The 18,701-nt window shown below is 43.2% G+C and overlaps 1 protein-coding gene across 1 annotated transcript in view; it reads left to right on the forward strand.

The window, feature by feature from the left end:
* The first annotated feature begins 4,384 nt into the window (after window positions 1-4,384).
* LOC138855542 (UPAR/Ly6 domain-containing protein crok-like) overlaps window positions 4,385-18,701 on the forward strand; it is a 76,101-nt gene continuing 61,784 nt past the window's right edge. The window contains exons 1-2 of the mRNA XM_070105421.1: window positions 4,385-4,430; window positions 11,486-11,647. Coding sequence (XP_069961522.1) covers window positions 4,385-4,430; window positions 11,486-11,647 — 208 coding nt within the window. The remainder of the gene's footprint in view (window positions 4,431-11,485; window positions 11,648-18,701) is intronic.

Genomic DNA, 18,701 nt, shown 5'->3' on the forward strand with positions numbered 1-18,701 from the left:
GAGCATACAAGTTAAATATGTTGAGAGCAGAGTTCCCTATATAAATCCTAACACCGTGATATTGTAGCCCCTCTGTTTTCTTATGTGCAAGAAGTTGATGGGGAAGTGATTTTTTAATATATAGAACACAAGAGTTAGTAGATTTGAGGTTATATGCAACAAATGATGGTAATTTAGGGGGTTGGGATTTTTCAGGGACTCTGCACTCTTGTAGACACACAACATCAATGGGTTCAGTGGTTACTTTATGATGAAGTTCAGGAAGTCTTTTTCTAAGTGATGCAATATTCCAGCTTAATATAGAAAGTTTATACGAGTTTTGATCCATTATAGTAGTCCTGGGATCATCTTGAGTTTCTCAGCATAATGAAAAAATTGTTCATATAAATAGCAGACCTTATCAATGTCAACAGTGCTACCCTTGTCCATGAGTTTTGTAAGTGCACCTCCAGTTGTAAGGCCTCGTGGGAGTCTTCGTAAACCCAGAGCATGACGCTGTTTATGTGTGAATGTATGATAGGTGACACCACCACCACTCACATTCCCTCCTCCACTAACATTACACGCAACACTACAACTGTCATCACCAGCGCCACTACCAACATTGTGTTCATTACATTTGTCAACAGTATTGTATTCAACATTAATGTCTAAGTGACTAACCTCATCACACTCTGCACCACCACTTATATTATGCTCATCACTATTACTAACATTATAGACACCACCACTCTCATCACACTCTTCACCACCACTTAAATTATGCTCATCACTATTACTAACATTATAGACACCACCGCTCTCATCACACTCTTCACCACCACTTAAATTATGCTCATCACTATTACTAACATTATAGATACCATTGCCCTCATCACACTCTTCACCACCACTTATATTACGGTCATCACTATTACTAACATCATTGACACCATAGCCTTCGTTATGATGCTCACTACAGTTATCAACACAAGTATTATATTCGTCATTACTGTGATTAAGAACACCACCACCACCTTGTTCAGCAGCCTTACACTTGCTTTCACAAATTGTGACAATCTTGTTATTGGTACACTCTACACATCTTTCCATGTGTTGTTCAAGTTGTTGTTTCAGGTGAAATTGTTGTGTTTCCAGTATTTTTATGCGCGACATCAGGTTGTATACCACAGGAGCAAGACTTGGAACATCTGGAGACGTGAAGTCCCGGTCAGCTGAGCTATTTGGCTGACTGTCAGCTGACTCAGCTAAGCTGGTATTGACAGCCGACGTGATGGAGGTCTGTTGACGTGCTCCCCAGGTGAGGTGCTCAACCCCATTGTCTGAGGGCAGGCATGAGCCAGTATTCAGACCCGAGGCACCTGGTAGTCCTGGGGGGCCATTATGAGGGGTACAGGGTGAAGTGCGGTTGGCTGCGATGCGATCAGCCCTCACACTGCAGTCAGCATGAGCTGCTGTCCATCTCATTCCACTGAGGTCCGTGGTGGTGGTGGTGTAGATTGCCTTGGAATCTGGATCACCTGGGGATGTCCCACTCCCTCTCTGGTCTCCCTGGGGTGGCTTTGGGTGTCTTTCGGGTGATGGGTGTATCTTTGAAAGCTGCCTTTCGGATTCTGGGGGGTGGTGGCCAAAGGAGGTATGCTTTGTGGTGGGTATCCAGTCGCCCTCTCGTCCATTGAGGTGGCTCGGTAGATGTGAGGTTGCTATCCCAAATTGCTGGTTTACTGGCATGAAGGGTAGGGTATGGCACGGATTTCATGCCGCATCTGCACTACTTGCGGTGCTGGGGTTCTCTTGGGCACAGAGGGGGATTTGAGGCCCTTTCATTCCTCCTAGGAGCTATCTCTCCACTCCCCCCTTTTTTTGTTCTTTTTTTTTCTTTCTTTTCATAACATAAAGGAAGAAGTTACATAACCATGGAGTCTTAAATCCATGAAGCAACTCCCCCCGGGCCCCTTTCTGCCACTTCACCCTGTTCCAACCCTACCTCATTATTTGACCACTCTGTGGACATTTCTAATGCCCCTGTACCTCCTGCTGGTGCTGTTTCGTCATCCACTCCAGGTACTGGGGTTCCTCCTGGCTCCTTTGATACATCTGACCTCCGCACTTCTTTGATTATGTTTCCACCTTTTCCCTCTACGGTGCAGCAATTTTTGGATCGCCTGCCCCTCCTACGTCGGACCGACTCGCCCCACACCTAAATGTCCAGAGACCATTACCTGATGATGCTCCTTCACTTCCTTCACATTCTGCCCAGAAGAGACCGGCACAACACTCCCTCCCTCCCTTTACATGCTATGTTTCAAAATGCACAATGGACTAAGTCTTTTATTCTGTGACCGACTTCTGACTATCTTTCTGATCATAGTATTAGCAAGGCACTCCTATGCCATGTTGGTTGAGATATATTCTTTCATGCTCTCAAGAGTGGTGCATGATCTGTCACAGTACTAGCCAAGCTCGCGATCTTTCTCTCCTTACAACCATAGATGCCATTCCTTTAACTATTGAAAAACATTTTTCTTTCAATTCTTGTAGTGGTACTGTCATTCTACCTCATATCATTGTACAACAGAATTTCCAGACATGTGATGACATTCTGGAACAGCTTGAGCTCCAAGACCTCCCAATCCTCAAAATAGACACTTAAGTCCTCCCTTCCTGCAGGCAGAAACGATGCCCTTGCAATGTAGCTCGCTTAACTTTTGACTGCCGTGAGCTTCCGTCATTGGTTTATATTCCGGGACACTGTTTACAAGTTCAAAAGGTGATCCCTACACCGCAACAGTGTAGAAATTGCTAACGTTTTGGTCATCCAGTGAAATATTGCAGGTCCATGGCCGAATGCCCAGTCTATGGTGCCGACGACCATACCAATAAGTCTTGTAGTCTACATCCATCTTGCTTTAATTGCCATGAGGCTTACCCATCTTGTGCAAGAATGGTATATAATACTGGCAAGATAAAATTAAGACACATGTGCAACATCTGGGTATCTTTATTGTAGACGTTTCGCCATCCAGTGGCTTTATCAATACAAATTCCAGGACATAACTTGAAGACAGCAGGACTATGTACAGAAGATGAGGTAATCAGCCCCTCAACCTTGGAGTAGGTGCGAAGAGCACCGTAGTCGTGGAGATTCTGAAGCAGAAGCAAGGAGCCTGGCACTTATATACTAACGTCAGGTGTAGCAGACGAGGGCATAGTCACTGGTAGGCGGGATTCCCCAGTGGAAGTAGGTCCTTCCCTAAGAGAAGAACCTACTCCAAGGTTGAGGGACTGATTACTTCATCTTCTGTATATAGTCCTACTGTCAAGTTATGTCCTGGAATTTGTATTGATAAAGCCACTGGATGGCAAAACGTCTACAATAAAGATACCCAGATGTTGCACATGTGTCTTAATTTTATCTTACCCATCTTACTCTTGCCGTTGCCAAGTTTACTTAAATGAGCGAGAAATCCGGTGTCTCAAAAGCCAGAAGGCTTTCCTTATGCTATGGCAGTCCCCCATCTATGCTTCCAGGGGAGACTTCCCCGTATTTCCTATTCTCCAGCTACTAAACGACCCCCACCTCTGGGGGCCCAACTTTCGGAACCTCCTCTGTGGTCACCCCTCCCACAGTCACCCCTGTCTCTAATTCTTTTGCTGTCCTAGACTCAGAGGGCCCTGCCTCGATGCCTCATTCTGTTCTCGCCTCTTCCTCTTCTCACTCACAAGTTTCTGCGTCTACAAGACCTAGTACAACAACCCATCCCCATCTCCCCTCTACTTCTCATAAGTCCAAAAAATCCCCCTTGTTAAAATCTCCTTTAACCCCTCCTTCTCTCCTTTAGCTGCACATTTTTCCTTTTTCTTTCCAGCCTCTGTACCTGGTTCTTTACCTCTAACTGTCTCTGTTATGAATATGGAGGTTCATCCTCTTCCTCGAACTGTACCTACCTCTCCTGTCCCCTCCCAAGTTTCTTCCTCTTCTGCCCCCTCCCAGGTTGCTTCCTCTCCTGTCCCCTCCCAAGCTTCTTCTCCAGTTCCCTGTACTCTTTCGTCCTCCCCTACTTTGGTATATTCCATCGTCGCCCCGATTTTTACTCACCTTCCTCCTTCCATCTCCAATATCGTCCCACATACAACGTCCTTGTCCTCTGAAACACTTGAAGCTATCTCAGAATATATTGAGGAGACTAGATCATTGATGGACACCGATCCGCCTCCTGTTCCTCCTCTTCACTCTTCTCCATCTGCACGACTCCTTTCTTCATAGCGTCCCAATCCTTCGCTGCTTGTGCGTTTTCCGCTGCCTCCACATGGACTTTTCTAACCCTTCTAGTCCGTAGATACCTCTACCTTCAGATTTCTTGTATCTTTCTCTTCGCAAATCATGGCTTACTTACAGTGGAATATCCGTGGCCTCAGAGGTAGCCAAAGTGAGCTTCAGGTGTTGCTCTCCCAGTTTTCCCCTGTTTGAGTTTGTTTACAAAAACCCAAATTATGCTCTGCTGTTATCCACCCCAACTCAGACTGTTTTATCATATTCATCAGATCCTTTTCCCAATGGAACCTTTAATGAAAGCGCACTTCTTATATGCACCAGTATTCCATACCATCAGCTCTTTGTTCATACTTCGCTGCATTACACTGCAGCCCGCATCCACTTGAATAAGTGGTATACAATCTGTTCTTTGTCTCTCTCCTTCTCGAGCATTATCTATCCCAGATGTTGCATTTCCGGTTTCTTCCTTACCTCTACCACTTCTGTTACTTGGCGATTTTAGTGCTCACCATTTCCTCTGGGAGGGGGGGGGTCTCACTGTGACTCTTGTGGCATTCAGTTGGAGGCTTTTCTCACATCTCTCCCCCTCCATATTTTAAATACAGGTTCTCCCACCCATTTTGATTCTTGTACTCATTCTCTCTCTTGCGTCGATCTCTCGGTTTGCTCTTCCTCAACTGCACTAGACTTTACCTGGTCTGTCCTCCCAGACTTGCATTACAACAGTCATTTTCCAATCATCCTTATTTCTTCGTATTCCCCACCTCGTAGCCAATGCTGGTAATTTGACCTTTACTCACGCCAAACTGCATTTAGTGAGGATCCTTCTTTGTCCTGTATTGATGAGCTTTTACACCTCTTCTCGACCTCAGTTTTAACCACAGCTTCACATTCTATACCCCAAACCTTGGGCAGGTGTGTGCCTTGGTGGTCTTCTGCTTGTGCTCGGGCAGTACGTTTGAAATGTGTTGCATGGGGCAGGTACCAGTACAAAAGAATCAAAGAGCGACTCCTTGATTTTAAACGGAAGAGAGCGGTCACCTACCATGTCATCCGTGACGCTAAACACACTTGCTGGTGGGATTGTTTCTACTGTCACTTCGGCTTCCTCAGGAAAAAGTACGGAAACTGAGAGGTAAATACTCTCCCAACCCGGCTCCCATTCTTCGGGTTGCCGGTGTCACTATAGCAAACCTTTTTGATGTTGCCACTGAAATTGGTAATCATTTTGCCAGTATCTCTCAGGGGCTCCATCTATGCCACTTGTTTCTTTCCTCTAACTCTGCCAGAGAGTTAGAGCCCTTAAACTTTTCTTCTATCAGAGAAGAATCTTATAATGTGCCTTTTACACTTCTGGAACTGGAGGCAACACTCTCCATTTGCCAATCATCGGTAGCTGGGCCTGACGGAATTCATGTTCGTATGCTACAGCATTTACATCAGTGAGCCCTTGCTGTTATCTTATGACTCTTTAATCGTATTTGGTCGCAAGGAGTTCTTCCCCAGCTGTGGAAATCTGCCGTTGTTCTCCCTTTCTACAAATCAGGTACTACAGGACATGATGCCTTCCACTATCGTCCCATTGCTCTTACCAGTGATGGAATGTCTGGTAAATAGACATTTGATGTAGTATTTAGAGACGCATAATAGTCTCTCCACTAGTCAATATGGCTTTCATAAGGGCCGTTCTACCACTGACCCCTTACTATGCTTGGATACGTATGTTTGTTATGCCTTTGCCAATAACCACTCAGTTATCGCCATCTTTTTTGACCTTGAGAAGGCATATGACACAACTTGGAGGCACAGGTCAGCCATCACTAATCCGGCATCATTGGGACCTGTAGTGTGCCGGATTACAAAGTGGCTAGGTTAGAATACACTTAACCTATCATCTTCCTACATCTTCCTCATTTTCATCACTGCTTTCTTCTCCACTGGCTTGCTACTGTGGATTTACAACCATCTGCACAATTTCTGAGTCAGTATAATGATGAAATTTGAGTCAGTATAATAATTTGAGTTAGTAAAATGATGAAATTTGAAATTATGCTAGCCGAAATTAGTGCTGGATGGAACTGAATAACTGATTGCTGGATTAGTGATGACCGACCTGTATAACATCTTGGCCCAGCTCCACTTCTTAAGCTTCCGAGGCAATCTACCATTTTTCCTTAAGAGCTTCTTAGCTGAGAGACATTTCTGTGTTTGGGTTAATAATATGCTTTCCCCAGACTTTGTCCAAGCTGAAGGTGTCATCCCAGGGGTGTGTTCTGAGCACAACACTTTTTCTCCTTGCTATAAATGATCTGGCATCTATTTTTCCCATCTAATATTTGGTCGTCACTCTATGTTGATGACTTTGCTATATCTTGGGTAGGTACTGACTGTCACTTCATTGCCATTCCTCTCCAGCATGCTGTCAACCGATTTTCCAATTGAGCCACTATTCATGGGTTTAAATTTTTTAGTACTGAAACTCACTAAATTACTTTCACTAGATGTTCTGTCATCTCTTATCATCCATTGCACCTATTTGGCTCGCGTATCGCAGAACATGATATGGTCAGGTTTCTCCGCCTTCTGTTTGACTGTCAGTTATCCTGGAAACCTCACATTACCTCTCTGAAGGCAACTTGTCATAGCCGGCTGAACCTCCTTAAAACCTTCGCTCATCTTTCATGGAGGGCTGATCGTAGAACTCTCCTTCAACTACATTCAACCCTAATTTTATCGAAATTATTATGGTGACCAGATATATTCAGCGACCTCTCCTGCAACTTTTTCTAGCCTTAATTCCTTCCATCACCAGGGATTATGTTTATGCCTCGGTGCTTTTCCCTCTTCACCATTTGAGAGCCTCTATGCAGATTCGAATATTCCATCCTTGACCGATCGCCATGATGCCCATTGCCTTCGCTATTATGTTCGCTCTCATGACCGCTGCAATCCTTCCATTTATAGGATAGTCACTGATGTTAGTAGACGTTCTTTATTTGTTCATCGCCCCTGTTTACTCTGTCCCTTTTTCTCTTCACCTACATTCGCTCTTGTCTTCTCTTCAGTTACCACTTTTCTATGTTCATGTAGCATCTCACTTTTCCCTACTCCCTTGGGAAGTTCCAACGGTTCATGTCTGTTCTTTCCCACTGCCTCGGGTGGCTTCTCACTTACTTTTTCTTAACCACTTCCAATCTCATTCTTATGTCATCGCAGTGTACACCAGTGGTTCCAAGTCTTCTGATGGCATCGAATTTGCAGCAGTGTTTCCGGAGAACATCATTCAAGGGCATTTATTACCCTCGTCTAGCATTTTTATAGATGAATTGTATGCCATTCTTGTAGCACTAATCCGTATTGCATCTATGCCTGTGTCACTATTTGTGGTCGTTTCAGACACTTCCTTAGTGCTTTACAGGCTATAAGAAAATTTGATACACCTCATTCCCTGGTTCTCCGTATCCAACTTTGGTTATGCCGTATCTCTAACAAGCACGAAGATATTATTTTTTGTTCTGCCCCCGGTCATGTTGACATACAGGGCAATGAACAGGCAGACACTGCTGTGTGGTACATGACCTCAGCAGTACATGACCTCCCAGTTTCTTATAGAGGTGTTCCGTTCACAGACTATTTTGCTGTAATTGCTACCCACCTTCGCACCCGTTGGCAATAACATTGGTCTGATCTACTACATAACAAATTACATTCTATTAAACCAAGTATAGGTTTCTGGCCGTCGTCTTGTCATCAGTGTAGAGGTTGAGAGACTACTTTCTCCCATCTTTGCATCAGCCACACTTGTCTTACTCACGGGTATCTCATGGAGAGGCGCCTTGTTCCACTCTGTGAGAATTGTAAGGTTCCAGTTTCTGTTAGCCATATTCTGTCGGACTCTCCACTCTATCAACGAACACGCAGAATTTACCTCCAACGTCGTCACCATTCTACTGCCCTTACTTTGCCTTCCCTTCTTGCTGATGGACTCTCCTTTAACCCAGACTCTCTCATTGACTTTTTGACAGCAACTGATTTACTGCACAAACTCTGATGATGATGCCTCTAGCACTCCTCACAGCCCTTTCTACCTTAGTCTCTTGCTACCCACTACTCCTGCACTATCCACTGCCCCGCTGCAACTCTATGACCTAATAATAATCCCTCTCCCTCTTGCTACCCAATACCCCTGCACGTTTCCCTGCCCTACTACGCTGAATGCCCCTTGTAGGTTTAGTGGTTTTTTTTATTATAATAATAATAGTTTTAACAACTAGTGGAATTTTTCAAGAACAATTTGTTGGAAGGTTTAGTAAGACAATTCGCTATAACATTTATGGATGTTATTAATGTTGATGAAATACAAATGCAGATACTAATCTAAATTTTGGTATTAATTTACAGGATACATGTAGCGCTGTATGACCCTGGTGGGTTTAGTGCTTACTTTTGATTATAATAATAATACTGTACAGGACATACAATAAACTGAAGGACCAAAGAATATATAGCATCTCGGGCAAAACGTAGTCTGTACTATATTTTAAATATACTCAATTAATTCACAGTAAAAGTCACAATAAGAACTGATAATTGTTAAGTTTAGCAGAGTTACTGGTGCTTGTGGTACACAATACAACTATGAGACAGTATATACTTCTAATAATATATAGGAGTTGAAGGAAAGCTGGACGACGACGGACAGGCACGGAAGTGAAAATGAAAAAAAAAATGACAATTTTCATTTCCTTGCAAAGCTTACAGTGTGTGGTTTACATATTATAATTGGTTGAGATGAGATTATTATTATTATTATTATTATTACTATTATTATTATAAAGGGGAAGCGCTAAACCCGTAGGATTATACAGCGCCTGGGGGGGATGTGGAAGGCATTCAGGCTTAGTTTGGGGAACTGGAGCACAGATCCAATTCCCTAAATCAAGAGCCCCTCACCAACATCAAGGAACCTTTGTAGATGAATGGTTCAGAAAACCGACATGTTGATAAATTAGACACATACCTGTCCACCCTATTTTTAAAACTGCTGAAAGTTCTCACTTCATTGACGTTACTTAGTTGTTTATTCCACTTACCTACAATAAGTGTCCGGGGCCCAAGACTGTTCAACTGCCTCCCAGCATACATAAGGAGAATTACCAATAGACCCCTGGCTGTCTTCAAGAAGGCACTGGGCAGGCACCTAAAGTCAGTACCTGACGAGCTGGGCTGTGGTTCGTACGTCAGCTTTTATGCGGCCAGCAGTAACAGCCTGGTTGATTAGACCCTGATCCACCACGAGACCTGGTCTCAGACCGAACCGCGGGGGCGTTGACCCCCGAAGCCCTCTCCAGGTAAACAACTTAATTGCCAAACCAATACCTTCCTATATCCTTTGTAAATCTAAATTTGTCCAACTTGACTCTATTGTTGCGAATCCTGTCATGGTTACATATTTTCAGTACGTTATTTATATCTCCTTTATTTATTCCGGTTTTCCATGTTTACACTTCAGTCAAAACCAAAACGTTAACTTGATTATGTGGCTGTTTTAGAGTTTGTTCTGTTCCAGAATAACAACTTCTGTATCGCCTTGATGTATATTTAATTTGTGTTAGTGTTATAATTGGTTAATTTTTTATTAGATGCCAGTCTAACCTATGTATGTAAATTAGTGAAATGCATTGTAGTTAATAAAAATTAATTTGTAAATAAAAGAGGAACCAGCGAGAGTGTTAGCGTCGCTTGGGAGGGAGAGACGCCATTGTTTTGGGAATGGGCCAAAACAGATGCTAGTGAAACGTGGAAAAATTTCGTCGCTCTGGAGGTTAAATTGTGGTTGAAACCTCTCAAATAGGAGCAGAATTTGTTGAATTTGCAGTCCTGCAGAATGTGAGAAACAGGCGACTGGACAAAACTCTGTAATTAGTTGTAAAAAATGATGAGTGCACCATACCCCAGCTAAGTAAGGTCTTTATATGTTGAAATTTCTGGCCAGCATTTTCTTCATATTTTAGGCAGGGGTTTGTGTATGACACAAAGTAATCTCCAGACAAATTGGCGAGTGCTATTAATATAAATTCTCCTTCTGATATATAAATGTGTATATGTAATCATTAATTCAGTTCAACATACAGTCCACATATTTATATTAATTTTACCATAATTCCTAGTGATGTGTATTTTGAAATTAGAGATATGAGAGTAGTAGGTATCGAAAGGGGACATTTTTTGCGACCTAGGTTGTCCTTAAATTCCTGTGTGTCTCTGTAACCTTGATGTGGAGAAAGGTTTATCTTATGGATGGTATAAAATACCGATAATATTGAAATAAGACAAATGTATGGTGTTGGGACATTTATGGATGTCACGAGATGCTGAGTCATTGCAACATGATGCAGCCGTAAGATAAACCGTTCCACGCTTCTGGTGGCGCTTTCTCCTTCCCCTATATGTAGCCTGTAACCTCTTATTCTTCTCATTTATCAAGGTCCCAGGACCGAAGGTGTGTCTAGTGTATGCTTCCCTCTAAGTAAGTGAAGGTGTGTCTAGTGTAACTTACTTAAGGTGTAAGTAACTTATTTAAGGTGTGTGTGTGTGTGTTCCACTCTATTTGTCGGCAGTCATTTGATTTCTTACAGTTGTGCATTAGGAAGACAGGTTGACTATAGAGTCTGTATATCTATATAGTAACGTTATATATTAATAAACGCTGAATAACCTAGTGCCTTTGTGAATATAATCAAAATAACAATTAAAATTAGCATCTTATCCAACAGAAATCAAGTTCTTTCTTCATGCGTCCATTTTCTTACTGAATGACTTATAGAAAGAATATCATGTGCAACATCTGGAGACCTTTATTTAAGAGAGGTTTCGACAACACAGCGAGCTTTATTAGTGTAACAGAGACAATAGAACGAAGCCTGGGGTGAAAACACTGGAGCGTTAAAGCAGCAGTAGAGGCCATAGCAGGGATGGGCTCAGTTCATATATAATTTTGCAATTTAATTGTGAAGCACACTGGAATATATGCATTGTGAGGCATATTCTGTGTATATGTAATGAGAGTTTACTGTTTTACAAATTTAGGCATTAAGTATTCTTGTCTATTAGGGAACATTGTATGCAGCCTTGATAATTGACTCTTAGTGTCCCAATTAACCAACTAATTGTGAAGGTATGCTAAATGTTGGAGTTACTGTGTTGCAGGTTGGGGCATCCGTTGCTGGGAGTGCAACAGCTCATTCGATCCACGATGTGGAGAGACCCACTTCGACTCCAGCACCCTCGACACCGTCGACTGTAACCAGCTTAAGAGAGACCATCTGCATGGCATGGAGGCCATCTACTGCAGGAAGATTGTCCAGAGAAGTGAGTAACCCATTACCTGTCCTCACATACCATGTAATCTCCCCTGTGCTACATACATTCAGATGCTTATTTTAAATGTATAAGCCGGAGAATATAGTCACAATACCGTAGATGGAACAAATCACAAATAACCCAGACTTACGTTATTACAAGATATCATAAGGACTCCACTGGAAATAAGTCTGACTTTCATGGGTTACCTTAAGCAATTTACACATGTTACTATGCAACAAGATCACAGTGAACAGGTGATATCACAATATGCAAAAAAACACTATGAAAAAATAGTGAACATCTAAGTGCTTTCGTGTTTTATGTTACTATGTATAATTATTTCACCTAAATTTGTGTAACTACACGTTCATTTGGGGGTAGGGATAAACCCATAGGGGCCATACAGTGCCCGGGAGGCAATAAGATTCTGTCCAAGGAAGCTATTATTATTATAATCATGGGGGAGCGCTAGACCCATAGGGATTATGCAGCGCCCGTGGGGGGGGGAAGTGGAAGGTATTCAGGCTCAATTCAGGGAACACAGATCCAAGGTCCTAGATCAAGAGCCCCTCACCAGCGTCCAAGAACGTTCCTTGAGGGGCCATCCAAGGAAGACATTGTCAGATCTAATTCCTTTGATCAGTAGCACCTCACCGGCATGAAGGAACGTCCCTTGTGGGGTTAAGACACAAGAGTTTCAACATCAAGAATAAAGTCACAACACTGCAGCTGGAACAATTCACCACAAACCTGCACTTGAGAGAGGAACCTTATGACGTTGTTTCGGTCCATCCTGGACCATTGTCAAGTCATGAGCTTCACTGTTCTCCAGGACGGACCGAAACGTCATCATATGGTTCCACTCCTTCATACGGATTTTAGTTTAATTCAGCATCACTCCAGTTGTCTTTCCAGAAGTACATGCATCAACACCTAACCCCTGGAACTGCAACACATGTCACATTAATTTACACCTACCTTCCATATTGACATCAAACCTTATTTAACCCTTAAACTGTTCAATCAGATCTAGGTTCACATGCGTAGTGCTCCAAAAGTAGATCAAAGTTTTTTTACATGTTTTCAAATGTAAAAAAAAAACAAAGATCTACTTTTTTTACATACTTTCAAATGTTGAAAAAACGTAGATCTACGTTTGGACGGTTTAAGGGTTAATGTTAGACCAATTTACAAGATACATGGTACGTCATTCCCAGTGGCGTTGCTAGGGTTGGTGTCACCCCCATGAAATCCATGGGTGGGGGGATGGGGTGGGGAGTAAACTCCAATCACGTCACTACCGCATACCCAGTGACTAATGCTTAGCAATGAGAACGTTTAAGGGCCATAAACAGAACAGGAGAATACTTCTCAACTTTATTAATGATAAAGTAAATAATTGTAGTAATATCGAGGAAATAAACTCAAATACCACTTTGAGTACAACCAACAGATCCTACATTTATTCATCGTCAACAATGAAAAAAAAAGTTAAAAATAAAAAAAACTTTGCAATATCAGAGAAACACTGGTTCTGATTTGACCTTGAGTACAGGTAACATCTCAGTGAATCTGATCTTAGATTTCCTTGCCTTCAATCAAAATCAATGATTTTCCCTATATAGGCCTATTTTTACTCGATAATCGTATAAGAGGCTATATAGAAACGAAGGATTCTTCTCTTATGTCTTCTCTTATGTTGCTGCAGCACTGTTTCGGGCGTTAGTGTCACCTTTAGAGAGGCTCCATGGTGTCACTCCTAGATGGTGTCACCCAGGGCAGACCGCCCCTCCCGGTCCCCCCCTTACGACGCTGGTCAAAGAGACATTCGGGTGCGTGTTGGTAATCCTTTATTCAGGTACAACATCATGAATGCTCCTAGCTGCAAAGAGACAAGACACACAAATTAGGATGTACAACCTGACGTTGTGAGTCCACGTTGCGCCTCCTAGCCCTGATATATCATTGACTGGCACAGTATGGACAGCCGAATACGTAACTATTAACTTACGTATTAGGGAGGTAATATGTGTTCCGTCAGCCTCACGCTCTCTTTGTTTACACTCACGTTTCTCTGCCTCACGCTCTCTTTGTTTACACTCACGTTTCTCCACCTCACCTACAGGCGGCGCACCGGCACTGCCACCCGCCGAATTTGACTCTGTGTCACCCCATCTCCATCCCACATCCCCCCCAGTTTCCAGCAGGAAACTCATCACTCTGTGACATAATCCCGGAGGTACGCTGGTGGACGTCTGTCTCTGCGTGGTCTTGGAGGTGGTGATATGGGAGTGTGTTGTGCCACAGTCTGGCTGGGTGCTGGCTCTTGTGCCTGTGGGAGTGCCTGGTCTTCATACTACACGGGTTAAGGAGCTGGTGTGGTAGCCTGTCCAGGCATACCTGGTGGTGATGGCGGTCTCGTTGAGTTGTGAGGCGGCAGGATGTACAGTGGTGAAGACGGCAGAGGACATGCCGACATGCATTGCACTGATGCAGCTACATCAGAAGAATGTGCATGACACCAGGGACACACGACAGAAGCCACCCAAAATCAACCTCCCAACACTACAGCAAGGCGTCGGTGAAGATGATTGGGCTGCATTTACCCGCTGGTGGGAGATGTTTCAGAATGAGACCTGTGGAAATTATTTAATTTCCGAAGCTATAGTGCCTAATAAGGGTTTAATGTGTTGATTTGGGTCAAAATGTATTTGTATTTTGAATGGAACCAACTGGGTTCCCACTGCGCCTGCGCAGATGTGCGGGGGTATAGGTCGAGCTGGGGCACAAGGAGGTGGCAGTGTTTTGAATGTAATGAGGAAGCTGTGAAACATGGGATCAGGAAACTGGCGTTCACGGCGGCCTAAGGATTAATATAGGCCTCATTTTCTAATAGGAAGTGTCGTAACTGTTCCTGGTGAAGAGTGAGGGAACGTGATTTACGTGACCACCGTAATAAAGTGGTAAAATGAGTGGATAATAGTAGGACCGGGGGTGACAGGTGCGCCGCCATGGAATGTGTCCAGGGGAAATTACCTGTGAGTTAATCCTCACTCATCGGTCTCAGATCTTAATGGAGTTACCTCTAATGTGTATAATAATTATGAGAAGTTAAATCGTCTTGTGAATGGTAATGTAATCAGTGGTAATAACATTAAGTTAAGAGAATGCGGGAAGTGAAATAAATCGCCCTGCTCCGAGTGAACGCATGGTTCTCGTCCCGAGGATAACGAAGTTTTATGGAATCACGAGTTCTAAACCGGGACAAACCAATGGATAACTCGTCCTGCTGGAATAAGAACCGTGTTGGTGTAGCAAGACATCGAAATGAGATGGTGAATGGAGGAAATAAGGAACATCAATCACCCACAGTTAAGTAAGCTTTCTAGTTATAACAGACTGATACTGGCCAGTTAGGTATGTTTTAATTGGATAGGTTATGGGTGATCCAGCCACATCAAGTGACCACCAGAGAATATCTGGTAAGTGGTGGGATTATGTACAAGTGTTTTTCCTTGATGGATATATCCATGTGTAACCTACCCCCCTCCCTCCATTCATTCAGTTAAACTAATATAATTTATACAGTCCACAATTAATTAGTAGCGCCGTACTTGAGGGTGCTACCCAATTTATGCTGGTCTCGGATAGATATGGATAAGATTGTGAGGGTTGAGGGGCCACCTGCAGTGACCAGAGGTGGTTAAGTTTTCTCACGTGTCTACACGGGTGACTACGGTAAACAATATAGTTGTTGTCTCCCAAGGAGATTACTTGTATGCATGTAATGTTGAGGTATGTACAAGTAATCACCCCTATAAAATTTTCCATATCTGCCCGCTGGTCCTTCCTGAACCGGATGCAATCAGTGAAAAATTAATTGAATTAATTACTTAATAATTAAGTGACTGATTGAAGAAAGTGGGTATAGGGAACACAAATTTAATCGGTCATGTGGTGGATGATAATTAGCCCAATTAATTACTAGCACATGGGTGGCTAGGATTTATACAAGAGTAAAGTGCAAGAATTACTCTCACAAGGTGTCTACTTAAGTTGTATAATTGGTGATTATTAATTCCCTAACCATGGCTGCGTCTGAGGAAGTTAGTGCGGCTGGCAAGTCCATGGATGCCAAAGCAAAGAAAGCGTCACTACAAGCTCGAAAGGGTCATGTTACTAAATCATACAACAAGTGTATGGAGTTAATGAGACAAGAAACGGTAAACCCTGATGAATTAAAGCTACACCTAGATGCCTTAGAAAGTAGATATGAGTCATATAAATTGTGGTATAAGGACTGTGAGAGCGATCTTCTGGTGAATTGTGCAGATGATGCTGAAAGGGAGCGGCTGCTGGATCAATATTATGAAGTGGAGGACAACATTGTGTCCTGCAAAACTAAGGCTTTAGAGAAGGTAAAGGGTGTAAACAATGTTGTTGGTCAACCTAGTAAGGAAAATCAGAGGTGTCAACCAAAACTCCCAGAATTATGCATGCCTGTGTTTAATCCGGGAGAAAACTGGGAGGAGTTTTGGTCTATCTTTAAAGCAGTCGTACATGATAGGAGTGGTCTTGCAAGTGTTACCAAATTATGCTATTTAAAGGGACAAGTAAGGGGAGATGCGCATGTTCTCATACAAGCATTCCCAAATGTAGATAACTCCTATAGTGAGGCAGTTGACTTGTTGGAGGCCACTTACGGTAACTTGGAACAAAGTAGGCTGGATCTAGTAGCTAATTTGGCTAGTTTGAAGACTCCAGATCACAACTGCAACAGCTTACAGCAATTTAGGATCAAACTAGAAAGCACTCTTAAGACCTTGAGTAATAAATATGATCTGGAGGGAGCAGAGTGGTTGTTGAGTGCCTTGATTCAGAATAAATTAAACCACAAGACAGTAGAGTGGCTATCTAACAGATATCACAAGGGTTACTTCAGGTTGGAAGAAATAAGAGTGGGCCTGCAGGAGCTAATTGTCCAACTGCAGACCAGCCAACCCATTACCTCTAGGAATACCACGTCTACAGACCCCAGTGCACCTGTCAAGTTCCACAAAAGGAAACTTTATCCCAATATCAATAATCATAAGTCACCTACTAAACGGGGTTACAGAGGCACATATCAAGTGACAGGGGCCAGTAATAGTGGTTCTCCACATCAAAGCAAGAGGAGGAAGTACCACAATAAGGGTAGCCCAGTTGATAAGAGGGCAGGCAAAGAAAGGAGAGATTGTATCTTCTGCAACGGTACTCATTTCTCTAAGAACTGTAATGCCTATAATTCATGGGATGTTAAAGTGGAAAGATTGGAAGAGCTTGCTAGATGTATCAGGTGTCTAGGAAATCATAATGTAAGGGATTGCCATGCTAACTTGCACCATTGTTATCAGTGTAACAAGGGAAGACACCACATAGCTATGTGTAAGGGCGGATCTAATCGTAATGGTGGTAACAAGAGTACTGATAGTGATAATAACCCGGACACAACAGTAGCCAACGTAAAGATTGCAGCTAATGTCGGTAATGATGGCCTAGCTGAGGTAGCTTTACCTGTGTTGGATGTGGTGATTAATGATAAACGGCGTAAATCCAAAACTGTAACAGCATTACTGGATCAGGGATCACAACGTACCTGCATAAAACATAATTGCCTTACCTGGAGTTTACCTGGAGAGAGTTTCGGGGGTCAACGCCCCCGCGGCCCGGTCTGTGACCAGGCCTCCTGGTGGATCAGCGCCTGATCAACCAGGCTGTTGCTGCTGGCTGCACGCAAACCAACGTACGAGCCACAGCCCGGCTGATCAGGAACTGACTTTAGGTGCTTGTCCAGTGCCAGCTTGAAGACTGCCAGGGGTCTGTTGGTAATCCCCCTTATGTGTGCTGGGAGGCAGTTGAACAGTCTCGGGCCCCTGACACTTATTGTATGGTCTCTTAACGTGCTAGTGACACCCCTGCTTTTCATTGGGGGGATGGTGCATCGTCTGCCAAGTCTTTTGCTTTCGTAGTGAGTGATTTTCGTGTGCAAGTTCGGTACTAGTCCCTCTAGGATTTTCCAGGTGTATATAATCATGTATCTCTCCCTCCTGCGTTCCAGGGAATACAGGTTTAGAAACCTCAAGCGCTCCCAGTAATTGAGGTGTTTTATCTCCGTTATGCGCGCCGTGAAAGTTCTCTGTACATTTTCTAGGTCGGCAATTTCACCTGCCTTGAAAGGTGCTGTTAGAGTGCAGCAATATTCCAGCCTAGATAGAACAAGTGACCTGAAGAGTGTCATCATGGGCTTGGCCTCCCTAGTTTTGAAGGTTCTCATTATCCATCCTGTCATTTTTCTAGCAGATGCGATTGATACAATGTTATGGTCCTTGAAGGTGAGATCCTCCGACATAATCACTCCCAGGTCTTTGACGTTGGTGTTTCGCTCTATTTTGTGGCCAGAATTTGTTTTGTACTCTGATGAAGATTTAATTTCCTCATGTTTACCATATCTGAGTAATTGAAATTTCTCATCGTTGAACTTCATATTGTTTTCTGCAGCCCACTGAAAGATTTGGTTGATGTCCGCCTGGAGCCTTGCAGTGTCTGCAATGGAAGACACTGTCATGCAGATTCGGGTGTCATCTGCAAAGGAAGACACGGTGCTGTGGCTGACATCCTTGTCTATGTCGGATATGAGGATGAGGAACAAGATGGGAGCTAGTACTGTGCCTTGTGGAACAGAGCTTTTCACCGTAGCTGCCTCGGACTTTACTCTGTTGACGACTACTCTCTGTGTTCTGTTAGTGAGGAAATTATAGATCCATCGACCAACTTTTCCTGTTATTCATTTAGCGCGCATTTTGTGCGCTATTACGCCATGGTCACACTTGTCGAAGGCTTTTGCAAAGTCTGTATATATTACATCTGCATTCTTTTTGTCTTCTAGTGCATTTAGGACCTTGTCGTAGTGATCCAGTAGTTGAGACAGACAGGAGCGACCTGTTCTAAACCCATGTTGCCCTGGGTTGTGTAACTGATGGGTTTCTAGATGGGTGGTGATCTTGCTTCTTAGGACCCTTTC

The sequence above is a fragment of the Cherax quadricarinatus genome, chromosome 6 (assembly GCF_038502225.1).
Source record: "Cherax quadricarinatus isolate ZL_2023a chromosome 6, ASM3850222v1, whole genome shotgun sequence".
Taxonomy (NCBI): domain Eukaryota; kingdom Metazoa; phylum Arthropoda; class Malacostraca; order Decapoda; family Parastacidae; genus Cherax; species Cherax quadricarinatus.